The sequence below is a fragment of the Entelurus aequoreus genome, linkage group LG12 (assembly GCF_033978785.1).
Source record: "Entelurus aequoreus isolate RoL-2023_Sb linkage group LG12, RoL_Eaeq_v1.1, whole genome shotgun sequence".
Taxonomy (NCBI): Eukaryota; Metazoa; Chordata; class Actinopteri; order Syngnathiformes; family Syngnathidae; genus Entelurus; species Entelurus aequoreus.
In genome coordinates, this window is record NC_084742.1 from 15,815,639 (window position 1) to 15,843,391 (window position 27,753).

A 27,753-nucleotide genomic window follows, 5' to 3' on the forward strand; every position below is an offset into this window, starting at 1 on the left:
GGGGGTCGGCAACCCGCGGCTCTTTAGCGCCGCCCTAGTGGCTCTCTGGAGATTTTTCAAAAATGTAGGAAGAATGGAAAAAGATGAGGGGAAAAAAAAAATCAATTTTTTTGTTTTAGTATGGTTTCTGTATGAGGACAAACATGACACAAACCTCCCTAATTGTTATAAATCACACTGTTTATATTAAACATGCTTCACTGATTCGAGTATTTGGCGAGCGCCGTTTTGTCCTACTTATTTTGGCGGTCCTTGAACTCACCGTATAGTTTGTTTGCATGTATAACTTTCTCCGACTTTCTAGGACGTGTTTTATGCCACTTTTTCTGTCTCATTTTGTCCACCATACTTCTAACGTTGTGCATGAGTGCACAAAGGTGAGTTTTGTTGATATTATTGACTTGTGTGGAGTGCTAATCAGACATATTTGGTCACTGCATGACTGCAAGCTAATCGATGCTAACATGCTATTTAGGCTAGCGATATGTACATATTGCATCACTATGTCTCATCTGTAGCTATATTTGAGCTAATTTAGTTTCCTTTAAGTCCTCTTAATTAAATGTATATCTCATGACACATGTAATATGGCTTTTAATTTTTTGCGGCTCCAGACAGATTTGTTTTTGTATTTTTGGTCCAAAATGGCTCTTTCAACATTTTGGGTTGCCGACCCCTGACTTAGAGTATAATGGCAGCAACACATTGCAAAAAAGTTGGCACATGAGGCATTTTTACCACTTTGTTACATGGCCTTTCCTTTTAACAACACTCAGTAAACATTTGGGAACTGAGGAGACCAATTTTTTAAGCTTTTCAGGTGGAATTATTTTCCATTCTTGCTTGATGTACAGGTTAAGTTGTTCAACAGTCCGGTGGTATTTTACGCTTCATAATGCACCACACATTTTCAATGGGAGACAGGTCTGGACTACAGGCAGGCCAAATGCCTTGCAATGGCTGGTTGAGAAATGTTGTTCTCAAACAGTTTGCCTACACATTTGTTGACAAAGTGGTGACCCTCGCCCCATCCTTGTTTGTGAATGACTGAGCATTTCATGGAAGCTGCTTTTATACCCAATCATGGCACCCATGTTCCCAATTAGCCTGTTCACCTGTGGGATATTCCAAAAGAGTGTTTGATGAGCATTCCTCAACTTTCTCAGTCTTTTTTGCCACTTGTGCCAGCTTTTTTGAAACATGTTGCAGGCATCAAATTCCAAATGAGCTAATATTTGCAAAAAATAAAGTTTTCCAGTTCGAACGTTAAGTATCTTGTCTTTCAATCAATCAATCAATCAATGTTTATTTATATAGCCCTAAATCACAAGTGTCTCAAAGGGCTGTACAAGCCACAACGACATCCTCGGTACAGAGCCCACATACGGGCAAGGAAAAACTCACCCCAGTGGGACGTCGGTGAATGACTATGAGAAACCTTGGAGAGGACCGCATATGTGGGTAACCCCCCCCCTCTAGGGGAGACCGAAAGCAACGGATGTCGAGTGGGTCTGACATAACATTGTGAAAGTCCAGTCCACAGTGGATCCAACACATCAGCGGGAGTCCAGTCCACAGCGGGGCCAACAGGAAACCATCCCGAGCGGAGACGGGTCAGCAGCGCAGAGATGTCCCCAACCGATGCACAGGCTAGTGGTCCACCCGGGGTCCCGGCTCTGGACAGCCAGCACTTCATCCATGGCCACCGGACCTATGCAACTCCCCCTCGCAAGGGACAGGGGAGAAGAGGAGAGAAGAAAAGAAACGGCAGATCAACTGGTCTAAAAAAGGGGGGGTCTATTTAAAGGCTAGATTATACAAATGCACTCTATTCAATTGAATATAGGCTGAAAAGGATTTCCAAATCATTGTTTTCTGTTTTTATTTACGATTTACACAACATGCCAACTTCACTGGTGTTGGGGTTTGTATTTGCTTTACTTGACTTCATCTATTTATTTAGTTCACATATATGATCATTTATTTATTTCCTTTTTATATTTATTTTTAACATATTCTTTACCACAACACTGCCTTAGCTATGTATTGTCCCTTTTTAAACTCCTATATATTCAATATTTAATACACAAAAAAAGTAAACAGAAGTGTTAACAAGTAAAAGATGTGACGCACACAGACACCAAATAACCTCTGCTTATTTGACATTAAATTGTGCAAATGTAACCATGTGAAGTAACTTCTCTAATAAAAAACACACACCGAAACAGTGCATAAGGACACTTAGATGAGGACAAAGCTACTGGGGGCAGCATGTTCCTCTACACTGTCATGATTCTCTGTATAATGAGCACATCCTCTTCTTGGTTTAATCCAATCATGCTGATCCTGAGCGGTCATAATGCAAGATTAAAGGGGCCATGCTAAGGTTCATCACAATAGACGCCATGGCGTCCTCTCTTTCAAGCATGTCGGCCAGCAAAATTGCCTGCGGAGAGAGATCTGATTATATTTTCCGTGCAAAGAGGAAAAAGTGCAATGGTTAGCACGAGGACAGCTGCGGCACCCATTTGTGATCAAATAAAAAATATAAGACGTCTGTAATGGCATTTGCACAGCGGGCGATTTGCACAACCTACCACTTGTCAGAAGCACCATTAGCATAGAATGCACATTGCCAAATAAAGACAAAATGTCACGTCCTGACAGTATGAAGTATCATGATAAATACACGTATATAAAATATTTGCAGATCTAGCCTTTATTTACATCGACCATTAGGAAGGAAGCCATTATTTAATAATCTCATAATCCATTGTAACATAACATCATAATGATAAAAGTAGGGCTGTCAAATGATGAAATTATTTAGTTATGATTACCGGTAATCATATTTTGTTCGCAGTTAACTCAAAATTAATCACAAATAATCGCATGTGGAAATGTTTTTTCTTTCGTAAATAAATCTTAGACAGAATATATTCAAATTTTCAATACTGTCATCATGGGACTTGGGATGGATATCAATTACATTTTAACGGATATTCGTACCAAATCGATACTTTACACACAGTGCTTAAACGGTACCTTAAAAAAATGGAAAACATGCAAAAAATTATATATTTTTATTTGTATTGAATTTTATTACATATAAGATGAACAGACTGGTAATTTTAAATACTGCAATTATATAAATAAAATGATAACCAATACATTAAAAAATAAGACATCAAATCTACCACAAATTGTGTTTTGTATTGCTACAAAAATGATGGCAGAGAAGATGCAAAAAAACAACTTAAGTTGTAATATTTGACGCTCATAATTCCGAGTGCTTATGAATGCAACCTCACTCATCGTAACCGTCATTGGTGCATAATGAGGAAGTGCTGCGTTGTGGCCACTGGCTTTCCTAGCGCTGCAGGTCAGCAGTGAAGTTTCTTTCTTTCTTTTCTTTCTTTTAGTTTATTTCGAACATGAACACATTTACATCATAATACATCACACAATTTCATATCATTTCATTTACATCATGCCCGAAAAAGAGTAGGAAGAAGCAAAGCTTATTTAATCCTACCCCTTTCCCACTTCAAAGCGTTTACAATTATATAAAATCATTTACGGACCTTTTTATATAATAAAATAACATCTATGAATTAGTACATACAACAGTTTGTAATATGTAATTAATTAATTCAGTCATTATTAACATACTGAGATGAAGAATATTTTCAATAAGGTTGGAAGTTTTTCTCATAACTCTTCTTATTTGTACTTTGTAAGCACTATTAATTTAAACAACCTCTTAAACTGGATCATGTCAGAACAATTTTTAACTTCTTTACTTAATCCATTCCATAATTTAATTCCACATACTGTTATGCTAAAAGTTTAAAGTGTTGTACGTGCATATAAATGTTTTAAATTATTTTTTCCTCTAAGGTTATATTTCTCCTCTTTAGTTGAGAAGAAATGTTGTACATTCTTTGGTAGCAGGTTATAGATTGCTTTGTACATCATTTTAGCTGTTTGCAATTTTACCAAATCACCAAACTTTAATATTTTTGACTTAATAAATAAAGGGTTTGTATGTTCTCTATATCCAACATTATGTATTATTATAACTGATCTTTTTTGTAACATGGTTAACGAATGTAGCGCACATTTCTAGTTATTTCCCCATATTTCTGCACAATAACTCAGATATGGTAACACTAGTGAGCAGTAGAGAATATGAAGTGATTTTTGGCCCAGGACGTGTTTTGTTTTATTCATTATTGAAATGTTTTTTGCCACCTTATGTTGTATGTTTTGTATATGAGATTTCCAGTTCATTTTATCATCTATTAATACTCCCAAAAATCTGGTTTCTTTTACCTTTTCGATGTCTACTCCGTCTATTTGTATTTGCGTATGATGCTCTTTCCTACTATTACCAAATAGCATTATTTTAGTTTTACTGAGATTCAAAGATAGTCTGTTTTTGTCAAGCTATCTTTTTAATTTGTTCATTTCTTCTGTTATTATTTGTATTATCTTCTGTGTGTTCTCTCCTGAACAGAAAGCAGTTGTATCATCTGCAAATAAAACTAACTTTAAGTCCTTTGTAACTTTACAAATGTCGTTTATATAAAGATTAAACAATTTTGGTCCCAGTATTGATCCCTGCGGCACACCACAGGATATATCTAGCTGTGTTGACATATTTTCACCCATCTTCACATATTGCTTCCTGTTGGTTAAATAGCTTCTTACCCAGTTCAATACCAAACCTCTGATGCCATGTCGTTGTAATTTTTGTATTAAAATATCATGATTAATTGTGTCAAATGCTTTTGTTAAGTCCATGAATACTGCTGCCGCACATTCTTTACCATCTATTGCATTGGTAATTTCCTCTGTTATTTTAATTAATGCTATTGATGTTGAGATATTTGCTCGAAATCCATATTGGTTCTCCACGAGCGTCCCACTTTTGTTAATAAATAAATCTAATCGACTATTGAATAATTTTTCCATGATTTTGGAGAATTGTGGAAGTTTAAAAAGAGCTTTAAGATTCTGTGTGTCAGAGTTTGTAGTTGACGAACCCCAAGATGCAGAGATGATGGCAGGCATTGAATGGGAAAACATGATTTAATTCCGATACTACAGCAAAAAACAAACAAAAGGGAACAAACAAAAGGCTCGCACAAGGCGGAGAACAAACTAGGCTATAAACTAAAATAGCACAAAGGCTAACTGTGGACAAATAAACAAAAACACTTACTGTGACACGAAGGAACTATGACTAAAGCGGAGTGGACAAAAGTAGACGGAGCTACAACGACAAATAGGTAGAAGTGACAAGTGACAAGTATTCTAATGACAATAATCCACCAGTGACTGGAGGGCAGGACAGGTTTAAATAGCAGCTGGCTGACTGGCACCAGGTGTGGCCAGGTGCCAATCAGCCACAGCTGAGGGGACAAAACACTCAGGGAACATAATCAGGAAATGAAGACAAAATAAAAGCACTGACAGGAAACTAAGACAAACGCAGAGGAAAAACTAAAACATAGCCAAACTGTCAGGGACAAGCCTGACAGTAGCCCCCCTTCCCATAACGGATGCTAGACGTTCTAGCAAATCCTCCCGTCCCCCAACAAAAACAGTCCAAAGTCACGGGAGGGTGGAGGGAGGACAAGAAGGTGGGCCGCCAGGCCAAGTGTCCCCGCAACCAGCGGGGAAGAGTCATGTGGCGACGGCGAGTTGAACGCCGCCGCAATTGTCGAGGCGGCTTGACCGCCAGCGTGGGAGGGCCCACCGGGAAGGATGGTGGCGGCGCCCTCTGCTGGCCACCCGGTAAGGGTGGTGGCGGCACCCTCTGCTGGCCACCCGGAGAGGGTGGTGGCGGTGCCCTCTGCTGGCCACCCGCAGAGGGTGGTGGCGGCGCCCTCTGCTGGCCACCCGGAGAGGGTGGTGGCGCCCTCTGCTGCTGGCCCACTGGAGTGCATGGTGGTGGCGCCCTCTGCTGCTGGCCCACCGGAGTGCATGGTGGTGGCGCCCTCTGCTGCTGGCCCACCGGAGTGCATGGTGGTGGTGCCCTCTGCTGCTGGCCCACCTGAGTACATGGTGGTGGCGCCCTCTGCTGCTGGCCCACCGGAGTGCATGGTGGTGGCCCCCTCTGCTGCTGGCCCACCGGAGTGCATGGTAGTGGCGCCCTCTGCTGCTGGCCCACCGGAGTACATGGTGGTGGAGACCCCTGCTGGTCCACCGGAGAGGGTGGTGGAGACCCCTGCTGGTCCACCGGAGAGGATGGTGGAGACCCCTGCTGGTCCACCGGAGAGGATGGTGGAGACCCATGCTGGCCCACTGGAGAGGGTGGTGGCGTCTGCTGGTCCACCGGAGAGGATGGCGCCATCTCTTGCAGACCCACTGGGGTGAGTAGCTGTGCCTCCCCAGCTGCACAGCTACTCATAACCCCCCCCCCCCCCAAGGGATCCCAGACGTCCCCAGCTAGGCCCACAGACGACAGGGGTGGGTGAGAGAGGGCTTTTAAAGCGGCCGAACTTTTCTTTAATTTAGCCATCCATTCCAAAGCTTTGTTAAGCCTCTCCGCCATGGACATCTCTGCGAGGTTCGAATTTGGCTGGATCATTCTGTCAGAGTTTGTAGTTGACGAACCCCAAGATGCAGAGATGATGGCAGGCATTGAATGGGAAAACATGATTTAATTCCGATACTACAGCAAAAAACAAACAAAAGGGAACAAAAAAAGGCGCGCACAAGGCGGAGAACAAACTAGGCTATAAACTAAAATAGCACAAAGGCTAACTGTGGACAAATAAACAAAAACACTTACTGTGACACGAAGGAACTATGACTAAAGCGGAGTGGACACAAGTAGACGGAGCTACAACGACAAATAGGTAGAAGTGACAAGTGACAAGTATTCTAATGACAATGATCCACCAGTGACTGGAGGGCAGGACAGGTTTAAATAGCAGCTGGCTGACTGGCACCAGGTGTGGCCAGGTGCCAATCAGCCACAGCTGAGGGGACAAAACACTCAGGGAACATAATCAGGAAATGAAGACAAAATAAAAGCACTGACAGGAAACTAAGACAAACGCAGAGGAAAAACTAAAACATAGCCAAACTGTCAGGGACAAGCCTGACACTGTGTGCTTCTGGCAGGAAGTGACATTACTTACAATATATTACTAGCACAATATCATTACTTACAATATATTACTTGTACAATATCACTGCTGCTATATTACCTACAATATATTACTTGTATAATATCATTGCTACTACATTACTTACAATCAATTACTTGGACAATATCACTTAACTACATTACTTACACTAAATTAAATGTGAAATATCACTACTACTACATTACTTACAATATATTACTTGTACAATATCACTACTACCACATTGCTTACAATATATTACTTGTGCAATATCAATACTACTTCATTACTTACACTATATTACTTGTAGAAAATAATTACTACTACATTACTTACAATATATCACTAGTACAATATGACTACTACAGCATTACTCACAATATATTACTTATACAATACCACTACTACTACATGCCTTACAATATATTACTTGTTCAATATCACCACCACAACATTTCTTACAAGACGTCTACTCGCCCACACCAAGACCATGGAAAAGCTGATCGTCAGGCTGCTGTTTGAGGACGATTGTACTCTTCTCGTGCACACCCAGGATGCCCTGCAGTACATTGTCGCCTTTGGTCTCACCATCAGCTTGTGGAAGACGGCGGTACTGTACCAGCCGCCCCCTAGAGGAGCCTACAGCCGACCCCAGATCAACATCGAGGGCACCAGCCTGAACGCGGCGCTGTGGAGCACTTCACTTGCCCAGGTAGTGTCATCTCCAACGACGCAGACGTCAGCAAAGACCTTAACAACAGACTCGCCTGGGCCAGCAGTGCATTCAGACGCCTGCAGAAAAGAGTTTGGCAGAACCACTCCCTCCGCCTTTCAACAAAGATCCAGGTTTACCCGGCATTGGTGATCTCTACCCTTCTGTACAGCTGCAAGACCTCGGTGCTCCACCGCAAGCTGACCAGGCTGCTGGAGCGATTCCATCAACGCCACCAGGATGAAATTCAAAGTAAGAAAGTCAAGGAGGCTGTCCCTGTGAAAAAGGGTGCGGAATGATGGGGTCACATTTACCATTAGGGGAGAAAACATTCCACTCATTGCTGCTTAGCCCATCCAGAGCCTTGGGAGGCAATGTACATCCAGCCTGTCAAACAAGGATATAGGAAAGACCACACTGCAGAGGATCTCAGCAGGCTTAGGTAAAATGGATTCAAGCCAGTTGTCTGGGAAGTACAAGGCCTGGCGTTTCATCTTTACACTATACCCAAAGGTAATGTGGCTACTGAAGCTGTGTGAGGTCACTTTGTCGACTTTAAGCAAGATGGAAGCAAAAGCTAGCTTGTTTGTCCGCAAGTGGCTAGGGCTCCCAAGGTGCCACTTATTGGACAGCTTGTATGGAAACATCACTGTCCAGCTTCCTCTGAGATCAATCACCGTAGGGTACAGGCAGGAAAAAGCAAGACTGGTGATGGAGCTAAGGAACTTGGCAGATGAGACAGTGAGGGACATGAAAGCCTGCATGGTGACTAGGAGGAAATGGAGGGTTGAAGAGGAGGTGCAAACGGCAGTGGGCAGGCTGCAGCACCAAGAGGTGTTGGATAGAGTCCAGATGGCCTTGGATAGGGAGACCAGCCCATAAGGTGGTCCAGGGCTAACATAAAGGAGAGGAAGGACCTTGTGATTGCTGAAGTGACAAAGATGGCAGAGGAAGAGTACAGGGTCAAGACAGTGGCGCAAGGCAAGCAGGGATACTGGACGACATGGGAGAGGGTTGTGAGTCAGGTAGTAAGCCGGGCAGATTTCTGGAATCTGTCAGAGGTTTGACTCAGCTTCCTCCCTCGGGCAACACATGACACTCTGATCTCCCCCCAAAACATCCAACAGCTGCTGGGTGGATGGAGCCAATGAGAGGAAGAGCACAAAATACACCGACCTAGTGGCAGAATGCAAGTAGAATGATTGGAGCACACAACTCTTCCCAGTAGAGGTGGGCACCAGGGGTTTTGTGGGAGGCTCAACAACGCGCCTACTTAAAGCTCTAGTTCTGAGGGGCAAAGAGCTACACAAAGTCACCAATAACCTGGCTGAGGAGACAGAGAAGGCACGTTTCTGGCTTTGGCTGAGGAGGAGAGACAAGGCATGAGGTGTGAGCAAATCCTGAGAAAGGCTAACTGTGAGGGGTGACAGGGAGACGTTCCTGTTCACTGCCCAGCCACCAGGATATGTTACGGGATAAGGCAGCATTATTATAAAGGATTAACGGAGTAAAGGTGACTATGCGGGTGTTATTTCATGTCTAGAGGGCTCTCATAATGTTTAAAATCCCATTTAGAAGGTCATAAATAGTTTTTTATGGTCCAGTTATGAAAATAGTTGATTTATCTTGAATAATTCCTACTTTGCAGAGATAAATTTACCATGGTTAGTCCCGGAATCATTTAACAGTGATAAATGAGGGATTACTGTATTCAGTGCGACAGATGAATAAGCCACAATGGGGCCAAAGGAAGTTGTGACTACCAGCACGTTTATGAAAAACAGATTATGAACAAAAACCAAGGTAACACTCTGTGACTTTTTATCTAAAAAGACTGAAAAATAATTCAAGTGCTAGCCTGTGCTTAATGACTGATGGCGTTGGCGTAACGAGCCGAGGTTCTCATTGCCTTTTAATGGATAACAAATGTGCTCCGCTAACACTACTTAGGCTAGGTGATAGTGATAAGGCCCTGAATAATGACTGACTTGGCATGGAACGAGTGTGTGTACGTATGTGTGTGTGTGTGTGTGTGTGAATGTGTAGAGGCTTGTGATAAATCCTCATTGAGCACTCCACTCCAGCGTTGCTGATGGGTGCTGTACAAGAAATGAGTCATATAATGTGTGTGGGGAGGAGGGGTCGCAAATACAAAAGTCACATACAGTTACAAACACTGTAGTACATTAGTACATACACTACCGTTCAAAAGTTTGGGGTCACATTGAAATGTCCTTATTTTTGAAGGAAAAGCACTGTACTTTTCAATGAAGATAACTTTAAACTAGTCTTAACTTTAAAGAAATACACTCTATACATTGCTAATGTGGTAAATGACTATTCTAGCTGCAAATGTCTGGTTTTTGGTGCAATATCTACATAGGTGTATAGAGGTCCATTTCCAGCAACTATCACTCCAGTGTTCTAATGGTACAATGTGTTTGCTCATTGGCTCAGAAGGCTAATTGATGATTAGAAAACCCTTGTGCAATCATGTTCACACATCTGAAAACAGTTTAGCTCGTTACAGAAGCTACAAAACTGACCTTCCTTTGAGCAGATTGAGTTTCTGGAGCATCACATTTGTGGGATCAATTAAACGCTCAAAATGGCCAGAAAAAGAGAACTTTCATCTGAAACTCGACAGTCTATTCTTGTTCTTAGAAATGAAGGCTATTCCACAAAATTGTTTGGGTGACCCCAAACTTTTGAACGGTAGTGTACATACAGTATATATGTAATGTACATTTGTATGTACCGCATATACTCCAAAGGTAGTTGTTCAGCCTCTTCTTAAAAAGCCAAGCCTTGACCCCTCTATTCTTAGCTATTATCGGCCCATCTTCAAGTTGGCTTTTGTGTCCAAAATTTTAGAAGAAGTTTCTCGCTCACAAACACAACATATTCGATACATTCGAGTCTGGTTATCCTCAGTTGCATTCCACAAAAAGTTATTCTCAGGGTCTTAATGGCATCATGATGGCCTCTGATGCTGGTAAATGTAGAATACTAGTTCTGCTTGATCTCACATTGTTAACCATCAAATCCTTGAGGACCAGCTAAAGGACTGGGAGGATTTTTCAGGGACAATCCTCCAGTGGTTTAAATCGATTGGCAGTTAGATCTTTCTCTGTGGCTGTTGGCGCTCGTAAGTCAGTGCGGGGTGCCAAAGGTTCAGTTTTTTGGGGTCTATGCTTTTTACCCTACAAATGCTAACACTTAGAGATGTCATTAGGAATTTTGAAGGTATCTCGTACCCCATGTACGCGGATGACCTTCAGTTATACAGTATTTCTAATTTAACCCTGATAGTGTCTGTCTGGGCTGGCCCTGCGACGAGGTGGCGACTTATCCAGGGTATACCCTGCCTTCTACCAGAGTGCAGCTGGGATAGGCTTCAGCCCAACCCCCGCGACCACGAAAGAGACTAGCGGTAGAAAATGGATAGATGGATAGAGGACATTATTGTCTGACTGAAGTTAAAAAGGGTATGGCTTGTAATGCTCTTCTGCTGAATGCTGCCAAAACGGAGGTGTTAATTATTGCCCCTGACACTGCAACTTCAGAAGTAGCCAGCTGCTTAGAGTCCCTTAGTGCAAATGTACGCCACAGTCTGAGAAATCTTAACATTAAACCACTCCATGATGAGCACATCAAAAGTAATACCCGCTCCTGCTTTTTTTCCCCCACCTCAGATCCACAGTATCTTATTCTGAACTAGAAATGGTCATTCACTTTCTTGTGCTCCGTGTCTTGAGTATTGAAAGTCAATCTTTACCTGTTTAACAAAACATGTATATCCCATTTCTTTAAACATATATTCATGCATACAGGTGTACACAATCATACTCATAAAAAATACACACCCACATCACAAAACATGACACACTACTAAAGCTAATCTACATTTACCATAACATAAAGTTTATATATTCCACTCGTCTTTCGCCCTCTCCCCTCTTTATCTCCTTTCTTTTCTAATTCTACTATTCATTACATTTATGTATTGGTACATCTGAAGCGATTTTAATGTTGACAATAGAGGTAATTTATTGTTATTTATGATCAATATTCTTATTTCTTTTGGTATTTTATTATTCAATTTGCAGTGCAATTATGTTCAATGTCATTACTGTGTTATTACTATCTACTTCACTAATCTGTTCTTTATACTTTTTAGTATCATATTTGTACATATCGTATTTACTGTTGTAGTTCCGTTGTTGTTGTTGTTTTTGTTTTTGTTGTTGTTGTCTCTCTATGTCTTGTACCCCTCTGGTCCTCGTAATTTCCCCCTATGTCTTCTTTTTTCCCCTACTTTTTATCACCTTCTGCTCCGGTCCGGCTGCGCCAAACACTAAATATATACATTTAATAAAGTCAAAAACATATAGTGCAACAAGAGAAATAGCCCACACTTCTCTTTTGTAAAGTAAATCTGTGCTGGATAGGACATATTTAAAAACACAACAACAAACAAACGTGTATAGATCGCCTGCTATTACAATATTTCAGAACGTTGTTGCCACGCTCCTGTCAAGAAGTCATAAATTCAGTCATATTACTCCTGTTTTTGGGTCCTTGCACTGGCTACATCTCCCATTTCAGAATACAACATTTTAGCTATTACTTACAGGGTACTCAACGGCCAAGGGCCTGCTTACTTGGTAGCTATGTCGTCTTTTCACTGTCCCGTTAGGTCACTGCGGTCTGCTGAATGCCTTCTGCTTGTTGTACCTCGGCTCGTACAAAATAAAAAAATTAAAGGTGATAGAGCCTTTGTGTCAGTTGCCCCTAAATTGTAGAATGCACTCCCTTATGATCTGAGAGCTGCCCGTTCTGTTGATATATATTTTTAAAACAGTTAAAAACACATTTGCTTAAGTGTACATTTTATTGTATTTATTATTTTACTATTGTGTATATTAACAATTTTTATCAGAATTATTATTTTATTTCCAATGTCTGTGTTGTTGTATCATCCTGTATGCTTGTTTTGATTGTGCTGTAGTGTACTGTACTGTAAGTAGTGCTATATAAATAAATTGTACTTATTTATATATTACTTATTTATATTTACATACAGCTGCAAAAACAATTGTGCTTTTTTTTCTCTACTCACCGTTTTCATGCCCACAATGGACTGCTCCACCTTGGAGACGTAAGTGACGTGATCCTCATTGGAGCGCAATTCTCTCATCTGTATCCTTTCGTAGATGCCCACCACCATGTCGCGAGGGATGTCCGCTCCATCGTCAACACCTTGGACAGAGAAATAAGGAATAGACAGCCATAAATGTCCACTTAATGGTGCTTGAATTTGCTTTAAACTTTGCACTATATTTTGAACGCAGTCCGAATGATGAGGACAACTGAACGACTGAGTCATGGTTATTTAGTATTTGATGCCAGCAGCCGACAGTCTTGCAGGGTACATGTAATATTTTGTTTGATGCGCACGGGTCACAAAGAGGTGTCTAACTTAACAATAACCTATTAAAGGCCTACTGAAACCCACTACTACCGACCACGCAGTCTGATAGTTTATATATCAATGATGAAATCTTAACATTGCAACACATGCCAATAAGTTAAAGTTAAGTTAAATAAGTTAAAGTACCAATGATTGTCACACACACACTAGGTGTGGTGAAATTTGACCCATCCCCTTGTTCACCCCATGGGAGGTGAGGGGAGCAGTGGGCAGCAGCGATGCCGCGCCCGGGAATCATTTTTGGTGATTTAACCCCCAATTCCAACCCTTGATGCTGAGTGCCAAGCAGGGAAGTAATGGGTCCCATTTTTATAGTCTTTGGTATGACTCGGCCGGGGTTTGAACTCACAACCTACCGATCTCAGGGCGGACACTCTAACCACTAGGCCACTGAGTAGGCCGAGTTAACTTATAAAGTGCAATTTTAAATTTCCCGGGAAACTTCCGGCTGAAAACGTCTATGTATGATGACGTTTGCAGGTGACGTCAATGGTTGAAGCGGAAGTATTCCGACACCATTGTATCACAATACAAACAGCTCTGTTTTCATCGCAAAATTCCACAGTATTCTGGACATCTTTGTTGGTGAATCTTTTGCAATTTGTTTAATGAACAATGGAGACTGCAAAGAAGAAAGCTGTAGGTGGGATCGGTGTATTAGCGGCTGGCTGCAGCAACACAACCAGGAGAACTTTGAGTTGGATAGCAGACGCGCTATCCGACGCTAGCCGCCGACCGCATCGATGATCGGGTGAAGTCCTTCGTCGCGCCGTCGATCGCTGGAACGCAGGTGAGCACGGGTGTTGATGAGCAGATGAGGGCTGGCGTAGGTGGAGAGCTAATGTTTTTAGCATAGCTCTGTCGAGGTCCCGTAGCTAAGTTAGCTTCAGTGGCATCATTAGCAACAGCATTGCTAGGCTTTGCCAGGCGGTACAGCATTAACCGTGTGGTTTTACAGGTACAGAGTTTGGTAGTATTGTTGATCTTCTGTCTATCCTTCCAGTCAGGGGCTTATTTCTTTTGTTTCTATCTGCATTTAAGCACGATGCTATCACGTTAGCTCCGTAGCTAAAGTGCTTCGCCGATGTATTGTCGTGGAGATAAAAGTCACTGTGAATGTCCATTTCGCGTTCTTGACTCTCATTTTCAAGAGGATATAGTATCCGAGGTGGTTTAAAATACAAATCCGTGATCCACAATAGAAAAAGGAGAGTGTGTGGAATCCAATGAGCCCTTTCACCTAAGTTACGGTCAGAGCGAAAAAAGATGCGTCCTGCACTGCACTCTAGTCCTTCACTCTCACGTTCCTCATCCACAAATCTTTCATCCTGGCTCAAATTAATGGGGTAATCGTCGCTTTCTCGGTCCGAATTGCTCTTGCTGCTGGTGTAAACAATGGGGAAATGTGAGGAGCCTTTCAACCTGTGACGTCACGCTACTTCCGGTACAGGCAAGGCTTTTTTTATCAGCGACCAAAAGTTGCGAACTTTATCGTCGATGTTCTCTACTAAATCCTTTCAGCAAAAATATGGCAATATCGCGAAATGATCAAGTAGGACACATAGAATGGATCTGCTATCCCCGTTTAAATAAAAAAAATTCATTTCAGTAGGCCTTTAAGTCTGTGCGCTATAAAACAAGTAAAATATTAATACTGTTTGTTTTCCAATTTTTGTTGCAATCCTGTGTTTTTGGGGGTGAAGGTTAAGGAACACTGATAAAAATTTACAACATATTTATAAAATCACATGTTGATTCATCCATCCATCCATCCATTTTCTACCGCTTATTCCCTTCGGGGTCACGGGGGGCGCTGGAGCCTATCTCAGCTACAATCGGGCGAAAGGCGGGGTACACCCTGGACAAGTCGCCACCTCATCGCAGGGCCATGTTGATTTAATGTTATTTTTTTAAAAAATGCTCAAAACATAGCAAAAAACCTGTGTTGCATAGCTGTCCTTTAGTTGTCCTCTCATATCTTCTACAGTCTCCATTTGACAATGCCATAAGGCCATGGGAGTGTGAGGTCAATTGCCAAATGAAGGGTTTGCACGAGTCAAGGCCGTCATGTCATTGAGCCAACAGCCTCGTAGTCCAGATGTTATATTGCAGCCCATCTCTGTGTGACGTGCTGTCAACCCTTTTTTCCTGCTTACCTCGGAGGTTGCGTATGAAGTCCTCCAGCATCATCTTGCGGTCGAGCTTGATGTTGGGACTGTACATGTCTGTGTTGAGCAGGATGATGGCGAAAGCCAGGATGAAGATGGTGTCCGGGTTGTGGAACTGCTGCACCACGTCAGGGTTGCACATACAGTAGCGCTGGCTGTCGGGCAGGAAGAAGAAAGTTGTTACCGTTTTTTTTTTTCAGCTTTATGGCTTTCATTAGAGTGTATGTGTTCAACATAAAACATCTCCTTTAAGATGCATGTCCTACAGGCTTAAAGGCATTATGCATCACACAGTGGCGCAATGAAGAATATGGTAATTTTCTGTGCTGCTTCTTTCCCCTCATTTGTTATTTTTTTGTCGACTCCCCGTCCAGTGATGGAGTCTGCAAAGTCCTCGGCTGCAGTTAAACATGCCAAATCATTTTTGTACACGCCGAGCCAGAATAAATAACAAACAGGAAATGTCTCCTATGAATAAGTACATATTTAAACACCAAAATTCGGCCTCATGTGGAAGCTGGAGAAGGGAATTACTGAGCAGATTTGTGTGTATCCACGGAGAGGGATTATTTCAGTCAAATGCATAAAGTATGAACGCACCCTGTCTGGAGCATAAATAAAACAACACTACAACATGGTATGAGGAATGCGTGTGAGTGTAGTGTAATAGCGAGCAGCCATCATTTTCACACAGGAGGTGGTGGCACAGTTTTACGGGCCACTAAGCTGCATGATTGGGGTCTATAGTCTCTGTGGGACTTATTTGAGGCTCACATTCCAGCAAATACACACACTAAAGATTTTGTATTACACGGCGCGCGTTTATTAAAACTGAGCTCGGCTGGCTCTTTTTTGCGTGTGTATGCGTTTTCGAGCAGCTATGATGTCACGCTGTGAATACTAAAATATATGGAGCTGCAACATGAGTAAGCCTTTTTAGACGCTGAATAAAATACACAAATGTACAGTGAATATGCGGACACACAACCATATAAGAGACTGCTGCTTATTACTGATTTTTTTTTTTTTAGATGACTACGCCTTTGCTTTTGGAGACACATCGGAGCCCAGCAGGGGGCTGTGAGGGAAAGGGGGGTGTGACACGGAGCGCCACTGGCCGTTACGCAACACTGGTTATTTATAAATCCTCCACCCTCTTTTGTTTTTCTGCCCTTTTCATTCCCTGTCGGTTTGTGTCCCCTCTTACGCCTCCTCTTGTCCAACACACAGATGCCCGGGCATAACAGCTGCCAGGGTCTCTACCCATTTTGTTTACCTCCTTGTTGTGCGCCACGGGCGATAGTGGCAGGTGGCTGTTCATCCAGAGATGCCAGACAGATTCAACTAATGTTGAAATTGGCAACTGGAAAACACATTGGGTGCCAATAACATTTAGTCTTGGCTTGCTTTTATGAAATTATGAGGATCCATTCAAAACTGCATTGCCAAATTTTGTATTTTATTGGTCAATTGTCCCGATAGATAGGTTGATTGGAAACACTAAATTGGCCCTAGTGTGTGAATATGAGTGTGAATTTGTCTGTCTATCTGTGTTGGCCCTGCGAAGAGATGGCGACTTGTCCAGGGTGTACCCCAACTTCCGCCCGAAGGCAGCTGAGATAGGCTCCAGCACCCCTTGCAACCCCGAAAGGGACAAGCGATTGAAAATGGATGGATGGAATTGTCCCGATAGAATTATGCAGAGCCGCCCCTCCTTATTTGCAAATCATGCGCTGTGCGTTGGGATTTATGTTTGTTTGTAAAAGAATGAATAGATAGATAGATAGTACTTTATTGATTCCTTCAGGAGAGCTCCCTCAGGACAATTTTAATTCCAGCAGCAGTGTACAGAATTGAGATCGAATTTAAAAAGTAAAAAGTAAATAATGGGGGTATAAATGGAAATAAAATAGAAAATATTACAAAAAGAATAACAATAAAAAGCAACAATAAAAATAAAAATATAACAGTAAAAATAAGAATATAACAAGAGAAACTAGGCAGTAGTGACCATGTTATGAAAATGTATTGCACTGTTATTGCACTGTTAATTGCACTGTTTTTTGTTGCAGTTTATTTCAGTATTGTTATTATTTGTATCTCCTGTCATCCTAGTATTCCAACTCCCCCCCAGAGAGAATGACATGGTGCTTCATATTAACTTTGAACACAAAAGTGTTCCTATCCCCTTTCTGCTCCTTTCCTAATAAGAGTATAACGGCAAATACAGTATATTTCAACATTGCCACTGTACCTCATGGCGCGGAGCATTTGTGCTGGTCATGTGAGACCGTAGTAGTGGTTTCGATCCTTGATCGGAGCTGTCACAAAAATACACGAGTGTGAAACATTTTTTTGTAATTGGGGGTTTCTACCCAGGGGTGGCCCTGGATGTAGGCATCAGTATACTGCACATTAAGGCCCCGTTTAGATTGCAACGCTCCAAAGTGCTTCAAATCTGATCTTTTGGCATCAGATTCAAGCAACATCAGGACGTAGTCGTGAATCCGATTGGAATCTAATCTTTTTAAAAGTGATTGCAGTCTAAATGCAATGTGACCTGAATGTGACCTGAATGTGATTTTTTTAGTCAGCTTTGTCGCGAGCTATGTCACTTGTGCGTGCTGGAAAGACGCAGTCGCCAGTGGAAGTGGATATTTCATCAAAACATCGAGTTTTGGTGAACAAAGTCTATTTAAGATGACCAAATTTTCGGTGCATCACTTGTCAACAGTGCGCAAATAATAGGCTATATGTAATATATGGATATATATTTTGATTCCGAAGAAATAGCGATTTTTGAAGGACCGGAATTGACCCTGTGGCGCATTTGCTATACGTGTGAGTTGAAAAATAAAGCTCACGTAGATCCACGCTGATGTCCGTGTCTCCTCTACTTAACAGCCATTAAAAGATTAGAACCCTCCCAAATATATTACACTATATACATCATTTCATACATTATATTACTTTAATTTATTTTCACGTAAAAAAACACACATTTTTAAGGTGTTGCGACTTTTTATTTTATTTTGTAATTGTAACGACTTCCAGTCAACTTCCTTTGTTTTCACTTAATCGAAGTGTGCGTGCAAGTGACGTCGAGGCCACATTGGGGCCTTTGCGCCTTTACACAGGAGTCTGATAAAAATCAAATTTGACTTGCAATGTAAACAGTCAGCTAGAAAAAAATCTGATTTCTAAAAATTTGATTTGGGCCACTTTGACCTGCAGTGTAAACGTAGCCTAAATTAAATATAGACGGTTCTCGTGTTACGTTTCATGTGATGACGTTTCCTGATTATGTACCGTACGCAATCCCATAAATGTGTCACATGGTGTTGGTGACGAACCCCAAGATGCAGAGAAGGCAGGCTTTGTGCGGGAAAACATGATTTAATGTCCAAAATAAAAGTAAAACACAAACCAGGAACTAAGAATAGCCAAACTGAAAACAGGAACCAGCAAACAGAAAAACTGGAAAAAGCTAACGGCTAACAGGATAACACGAAACGAAAGAGCTAGGAGACAGCAAACTGTAAATAGCTATTAGGTAGTGATGGGTTGATGAGGCGTCATAAAGCGTTTCGACACATTGCAAAACTGTATTGGTACTGTGTCGATACTGTGTCACTAAATACTGACATCTGCTGGACATTAAAAATCCCTACAGGCAACTTATGGACCGACTCAACTGACACTGATTTTATGACCTAGTATATACAATAATATAAACCAAGTCATTGTATTTCATTTAGGATTATTTCATATCTTCATTTAAATAAAAATATATTTCTATCTTTTTTGGATACAGTCAATAAATAATGTGAACATGTATCATAACATGGAAATCTAAGAGAATGTGTTGTGAATGAGGATGCTTGTGGACTGGGATTTTTTTTAAATTTTTTTTACACATTTTTATTAAAAAAAAACATTTTTTCCAACATATTCAATTTTAGACGATTTCTCTTCTTAGTTATTATTTCTCCGGCTGTAGAAAAGACCCGCTCACAGGGCACAGAGGAGGCGTCAGTGCGACACAGTTCGCGTATCGGTCACGTGACTTTCTAAAAGCGGTACACGCACCGACACAGGGTTTTGCTCTATGAGCTCGACGCATGCATCGGTGTTGCCGGACCCATCACTACTATTAGGAACAGCTTACCGCAAACAATGAGAATGACAAGTAGTAGCTCCAACGACAAGTAGTAGACATCGACAAGTATTAGTTTTAACGACAAGTAGTAATGACAAGTAGTGATGACAATGACATCGACAATACTCCAGCCCAGACTGGCTGGCAAGGCAGGTTTAAATAGCATCTGGCTGATTGACACCAGGTGTGGCCAGGTGCCAATCAGCCGCAGCTGAGGGAACACGGCGCTCAGGGAGACAAGCAGGAAACAACCAAAATAAAAGCGCTGACAGGAAATAAAGACAAACACAGAGGAAAAACTAAAACATAACCAAACTGTCAGGGACAAGCCTTACAAAATGATTAATGCTGTACAAAAAGAAAACGAAAACAATTTACTTGGGGTGCAAAAAAAATTTGATTAACATCCGAATCGTGATTTTTGGTTATTACGGTTTTGAACCAATTGTTACCATTTGAAGGACATATGAGAAAGATGGTATTCTTGAACATCTGACAGGAAGGTCAGTGATAGTGCTAACTCAAGGGCGCGGTTTCATTATTGAGACTTCCTTTCTAGTTTGTATTGCCGTTTCATTTAAACGGCACCTATTATGCAAAACCAACTTTTCTTAGCTCATTGCACCTGCTTTTGTGCATTTTGGATAACCATACGTCCCAAAAATTTGAAATCAAACCCTGGAGGCATTGCTGAGATATTTATAAAATAATCTTGCCTTCCTTCATATTTCATCCAAACGAGCCGTCGGGAAATTGCTCCGTCATGTGACGTTTTCTGCCCTGTGACGTCAGATTTCTCTATACCTGTATATGGTAGAAATTTGCCAAAATATCTTTGCACGAATACGTTATTGTAGTCTAACTCTGTAGTCAATAAGCTTCTTATTTTTCTCCATCCTCTTGTTGTGGGGCAGAACGGCGAGTACATGCATCCTCCACTGTTGCCATTTCTAACAAACTAGCGTATAGTGACAACTTATACATGCCACTAGACTCCATATGGAAACGCTAAAACCCACAACATGGCTGGCGGGGAAAATACTTTTTGTGATTTAATGTGAACAATTTAAATGGTCCATCAAGACTCGTTCGGCAATTTCATTGGTCTGATGTAAGGAGGCTAATTATTAGCGGCTTGTGAACCTGAATTCCAAAGTCAGTTCAAAGTCTGAGAAAAAAGTAGCGGCTTATAGACCTAAAATTATAGTGGATTTTGGGCCTGATCCGAATAATTGTTTGTATGTTACCTTACGTTCACATTACAAGCCTCAACTTCTGTGTGTGTGTCCAGCCACAGAGACAAAGAGAATGGATGACTGACAAGAAGGTTCACTACGTCACTATTCTGCTGTAGATCATTTAAAAAGTTCCAGTTTGGGTGGCTGGGGCCATACTTTGGCTCCCGCACATCCTAGGAGACAAATATATTGTGCATACAAACAAACATACACACAATTATTCATACATATATTCATTCATACATACGCGCACATAGGTACATACGTTCACCCATACATACACAAAGACAGTACATACATATACACACACGGTATATACATCAACATGCACATTTACTGTACAAACAAACATATACACATACTGTACATACACAAGCACATATGCATACATACACTCATGCATATAATCACGTTTCATCAAACATATATCAACGTTGGCCCACAAGGGGAAACTGGGTAAAACACGGCACACTGATAAAGCTTAACCTATTTTTACTATAACAATCTATAGGGTTAATATAGTCTGCTTCTCTTTCTTCCCCTCCATGTATCTGCTTTTTTATGTTTTTCAAGTTCTTAATCACATTCTTTGCTATCATTTTGGTATCGAATTTGTACATATCGTATTTGCTGATGTTCTGTTGTTGTTTTTGTTGTCTTTCTGTCTTTTCCCCCTCTTTTCCTGGCAAATTCCCCCTTTGTCTTCCTTTTTTTCCTCCCGCTCAGTTCTGGCTGGGCCAAACAATACATAAATTCATTTGATAATGTCAAATACAAATAAGGCAAGTATTCCACACTTCTCTTTGGTAAAGTAAATCTGTACAGCAGATTTGGGCATCTACATAAACAATATGATTTGCCTGAGTGTCTGGACAGGACATGTTAAAAAAATAAAAAAAATAAATAAAAAATAAAAGTTCCAGTCTGGATCACCGTCTGGATTCAGGACTTTTTTTTACTATTGGGAGGTAGGACCTGACGGAGCTGTGTTCCAAGTACTTTTTTCATTAAAACGACCTTACACTTACACTCCACGTCTCGTAAGAATGGAACTTGAACATAGACCTCCAGTAAAGATCGTAAAACAGTGGTCCCCAACCTTTTTTTAGCTGGGGACCGGTCAACGCTTGAAAATGTGTCCCACGGACTGGGGGGGGGGATTTTTTTTTTTTTTTTTTTTTTTTCATAAAGAAATACAATCATGTGTGATTGATTTAATACAAAAAATTAAAACAAAAATACAAATTTTTTTTTTTAAATTTCTTGCGCGGCCCGGTACCAATCGGTCCCGGTGGTTGGGGACGACTCTCGTAAAAGAATCCTTACCTGAAGGCCTCGATGAGACGTTCCACCTTCTGCGCCTCTCCCTGAACGCGGATGTGGGCCTGGAATTTCCTCAGCGCGTCGTCCAGCTCCATGCCTGAAAAATCCATCTCGTCCACCACGCAGCTGTTGAGCACAGGGAAGGAAGGCAGGTAGGGAAGTGGGGGGTGGAATTAGCCCAATGTAATAAGTGTGCTGGGAATCAATGCGGCCGTGGCGAGATAAGAGCGTTCCCTAATTTAACACACACATGCACCGCAGGAGGATGGATGGAGGATGAGGATCCAGCTGGCAAGAAAGGCGGCGCAATCCCTCCGAGCAGAAAATCCTCCTCACACCTGACAAGTAAATCTTAATTACCTTAATTAAAAAAAGTAAAACAAACTCAGGAGTTCATGGTAAGGTGAATCCAACGTGAGGTCAAATGAGGTTCGGAAGACTTTTCAGAAATGTTCCATGTAACAGCACTTTAGCGCCATTCTGAAACAATGGCAGCCCCACTTGATGGACCCTCTCCTCCGCTGTCACTTCCTTCCCAGCCGTCACTCCTTGTTTATGTAACGTCAAACGAGATGCTCTGCAGCTGCGCCCCCCCCCCTCACTTCTTCACGCACACACAATAACACTCATAAGCAGTGTGCACGTGGCCTCTATCCTGTTAACATGTCCGCATAAACCAACTGGCAGGGCAGTACTCTGCTGCCGGCCTTCCAAACGTACATTCTTGGCGGTCTTGGCAGGCAGCACAAATAGGTGTTAAGCAATATGGAGGCAATCTTATTTTGAGAAGAAACTAATGTTGTTTAAGTTCTATAAGGAAAAATCCACTACTACTATTTGACTTAACTGACTTTGGACCTTTCCTCTTTAAAGGCCTACTGAAACCCACTACTACCGACCACGCAGTCTGATAGTTTATATATCAATGATGAAATCTTAACATTGCAACACATGCCAATACGGCCGGGTTAACTTATAAAGTGCAATTTTAAATTTCTCGGCAAACTTCCGGCTGAAAACGTTTCGATATGATGATGTTTGCGCGTGACGTCAATGGTTGAACCGGAAGTATTCGGATCCCATTGGATCCAATACAAAAAGCTCTGTTTTCATCTCAAAATTCCACAGTATTCTGGACATCTTTGTTGGTGAATCTTTTGCAATTTGTTTAATGAACAATGAAGACTGCAAAGAAGAAAGCTTTAGGTGGGATCGGTGTATTAGCGGCGGACTACAGCAACACAACCAGGAGGACTTTGAGATGGATAGCAGACGCGCTAGCCGCCGACCTCACCTTGACTTCCTCCGTCTCCGGGCCGCCGACCGCATCTATGATCGCTGGAACGCAGGTGAGCACGGGTGTTGATGAGCAGATGAGGGCTGGCTTGCGTAGGTGGATAGCTAATGTTTTTAGCATAGCTTTGTCGAGGTCCCGTAGCTAAGTTAGCTTCACTGGCTTCGTTAGCAACAGCATTGTTAAGCTTCGCCAGGCTGGAAAGCATTAACCGTGTAGTTACATGTCCATGGTTTAATAGTATTGTTGATTTTCTGTCTATCCTTCCAGTCAGGGGTTTATTTTTTTTGTTTCTATCTGCATTTAAGCCCGATGCTATCACGTTAGCTCCGTACCTAAAGAGCTTCGCCGATGTATTGTCGTGGAGATAAAAGTCACTGTGAATGTCCATTTCGCGTTCTCGACTCTCATTTTCAAGAGGATATAGTATCCGAGGTGGTTTAAAATACAAATCCGTGATCCACAATAGAAAAAGGAGAAAGTGTGGAATCCAATGAGCCCTTGTACCTAAGTTACGGTCAGAGCGAAAAAAGATACGTCCTGCACTGCACTCTAGTCCTTCACTCTCACGTTCCTCATCCACAAATCTTTCATCCTCGCTCAAATTAATGGGGTAATCGTCGCTTTCTCGGTCCGAATCGCTCTTGCTGCTCGTGTAAACAATGGGGAAATGTGAGGAGCCTTTCAACCTGCGACGTCACGCTACTTCCGGTACAGGCAAGGCTTTTTTTATAAGCGACCAAAAGTTGCGAACTTTATCGTCAATATTCTCTACTAAATCCTTTCAGCAAAAATATGGCAATATCGCGAAATTATCAAGTATGACACAGAATGGATCTGCTATCCCCGTTTGAATAAAAAAAATTCATTTCAGTAGGCCTTTAAGGAAACATGAAGAAAATAATGCAATTTCCTGCAGGGGACACAGAGCCCTAAGAGTGACGTCCCCAATAAGAAACATAAAACAAAACCCAAAACATTCAGAAACCATATACAGTAAATATCAATAGAGATACCAAATGCCGTGTTTAACATGTTTTTCCTCACGTTTTGTCCCTCCCACAGCTCCATAAAGAGAATGTGTCACGGCCAATTATGCAAATTGGACGACGTCTTATCTAGCCCCTCCACCCATGCAGCTCACCACCAAATACATGGCAGTCCTGTGGAAAGCCCCGAAATCCCTTGTTTGTTTAAAGCGGGGAGAAGTTTGTTGTTCTGTCACTTTGTATTATAGTGGAACTATCTAGAAGCTCTGTGTCAAAGTCAAGGCCCGCGGGCCGAATTAATTATCTATGGCCCCCGGGATAATATTTGACTAGTATTAGAACCGGCCCGCAGGCCACAGCCGCCTGCTGCTGTTTTGCACGCACCAGTACTCCATCAGTGTTGGCGCTAGGAATTTTCAAAATGGGTCCATCAAGTCATAAAAATGGGGTGCCACAGTAAATTTTTGGTGTTCCACTTTTTTGTAAGCGTTTTCAAAACAAATGATAAACGTATGCATTATCCTGTTATATCTCACATTCTATATTGTGTTTTGGAAAAAGGTTGTCATAAACGTTATTTAATTCATTAAAAAAATAATACAAAAGGAAACAAATTTTTATGCATATGTAGATTTATTCAGTTATAAACATTCATTCCCTTTCTTCTTTCCTTCATGGTTCTAAACTGTTTTGCTATATTTTTATTGTAATATTTTCAGAATGTGTTGGTTCTATTTTTGGCCAAAGTAAGACAAAGAAAACAATCTGAAGTTGTCTTTATATTTTAGTTTTAATGCCATGATTTTAATAGTCCATCCCGCGTGTGCACATATTTTCCTCCATGTGGCCCTGAGCTAAAATGAGTTTGACACCCCTGATCTAGAACAAGGGTCTTGAACATTTTCCAGGCCAAAGAGAGGTGGAGATGGGACCCCCGACTTCAGGGGTGTCCAAAGTGTGGCCCTGGGGCTGTTTTTGTGGGCCACAGCTCGAAATTAAATTAAACTACCGGTAAAAGAAAAAAGACAAAAGAGAAAAAGATGACATTTTGATACTAATAACTAATAATAATAATACGCTTTGTGAGCTGCAACACAAACCTGACACAAAGTTATATATCTAAATATATATATGGACACCCCTGTCCTATTTATATACCGTATTTTTCGGATTATAAGTCGCAGTTTTTTTCATAGTTTGGCCGTGGGTGCGACATATACTCCGGAGCGACTTATGTGTAAAATTATTAACACATTACCGTAAAATATCAAATAATATTATTTATCTCATTCGCGTAAGAGACGAAGCAAATGGCAGCAATCGTCACACACACGTCAACCAATAAGAATTCGGCGGGGGAGCGTCATGGCAGAAGTGCATTGTGGGTCATGGGATGCTAACTGCTAACTGCTATATGCTATATGCTACTGCCGTAGCTATTAAGATGGATCACATCAACATTGGCAGTAACTTATAAAAACTGAGAAGGGCTGAACTAAAATGGCAAATCATATACTGCAGATTACAAGCTGGACGTAGTGAAATATGCAGCAGAGAACGGCGATCGAGCAGCAGAAAAAAAAAGGACATACCAGAGGCGACACCGGGGAGGAAGATTTCATCGGATTTAGCGATCGGGAGTGACAGATTGAATGTTATTTGAATGACTCTTACCATAATGTGTTACGTTAACATACCAGGCACGTTCTCAGTTGGTTATTTATGCCTCATATAACGTACACTTATTCCAGTGACGTGCGGTGAGGTTCATGACAGGTGAGGCACTGACTTCATCACAGTCAGATTTACAAACATATGAACCCTAAAGAGTGTCTTATTCACCATTTGATTGGCAGCAGTTAACGGGTTATGTTTAAAAGCTCATACCAGCATTCTTCCCTGCTTGGCACTCAGCATCAAGGGTTGGAATTGGGGGTTAAATCACCAAAAATGATTCCCAGGCACGGCGCCGCTGCTGCCCACTGCTCCCCTCACCTCCCAGGGGGTGAACAAGGGGATGGGTCAAATGCAGAGGACAAATTTCACCACACCTAGTGTGTGTGTGACAATCATTGGTACTTTAACTTAACTTTAACTTTACACAAAAAAGCACATTTAATAAAAAAACGTTATTATGGTCTTACCTTTACTTATAAGTGCGGGAACAGTGGTGTTCGTGTTGGAGGAGTTGTAAATGAATGAAATATGAAATCCGTGCTGCAGTCTGCAGGTGTACCTAATGTTGTGTCCCTGCGGTCGTTCGCAGCTCCTCCGGCGCCAGCATTGTTGTTTTTGCACTTTTTGGCTTCTTGTTAAGTGACTTTTTTTTGGGTGGATTCGGTCTTGCAAGTGGAGGGTTTGGGTGTGGGCTTTGGTTGGTGTGGTGCTCCCGTCGGGCGGTGCATTCTGCGGCGGAGGTGCTTGGCACCAGGAGGCGGGGTTATGAGGCGAGCCTCTCACAGTGCGTCTTCGCAGCAGTTTTATGATCGCTCAGCACAAGAAATACTTTAAACACATACAGTTGTTGACAAAATACACTGTACAGTATATACCTCAGCTAACTAATCTATGGAAATGTATAATATAATTCATATAGCAATACGGTCTCACTGCACAGCAGGCCAGCAGTTAGCCGAGTCATTGTGCACAATCCATGTTGAGGCACAACTGAGTGACGTGCCTCAAATGGCTGCTGATCACTGCACCGTCTCTTCTCAGTATTTAAACGGCAAATGTGAAAATAAAAATAAAAATAATCTAAAACTGGTGAAGTTAAATGGAAAATAACTTTAGTATAATCACTGAATACATATAACAATTTAATTAATTTTTTTTTCTTTTTACATTTTTTTTCTTTCCATGATGGCAGGTGAGGCTGTGCCTCCCCTGCCTCTAGTGACGGCACGTCACTGACTTATTCAGCCTGTTGTTCACTATTCTTTATTTATTTTAAATTGCCTTTCAAATGTCTATTCTTGGTGTTGGATTTTATCAAATACATATCCCCCAAAAATGCGACTTATACTCCAGTGCGACGTATATATGTTTTTTTCCTTCTTCATTGTGCATTTTCGGCCGGTGCGACATATACTCCGGAGCGACTTATAGTCCGAAAAATACGGTACTGTATATCCTGTATACATTTTTAGGGGTATCTTGTTATAGTGCAATTTTTTGTCAAATTTTCAAATAATACATTATTGTGCCGCTAATCACCAGTTGGCAACTAATGCG

The 27,753-nt window shown here is 41.6% G+C and overlaps 1 protein-coding gene across 6 annotated transcripts in view; it reads right to left on the reverse strand.

Moving 5' to 3' along the window:
- iqsec3a (IQ motif and Sec7 domain ArfGEF 3a) overlaps positions 1–27,753 on the reverse strand; it is a 122,914-nt gene that overhangs the window by 14,448 nt on the left and 80,713 nt on the right. For all 6 annotated transcript variants that reach the window (XM_062064885.1, XM_062064884.1, XM_062064889.1 and 3 more), the window contains 3 exons: positions 22,240–22,362; positions 15,505–15,671; positions 12,977–13,116 (listed from right to left, as the gene is read on the reverse strand). In XM_062064885.1, coding sequence (XP_061920869.1) covers positions 12,977–13,116; positions 15,505–15,671; positions 22,240–22,362 — 430 coding nt within the window. The remainder of the gene's footprint in view (positions 1–12,976; positions 13,117–15,504; positions 15,672–22,239; positions 22,363–27,753) is intronic.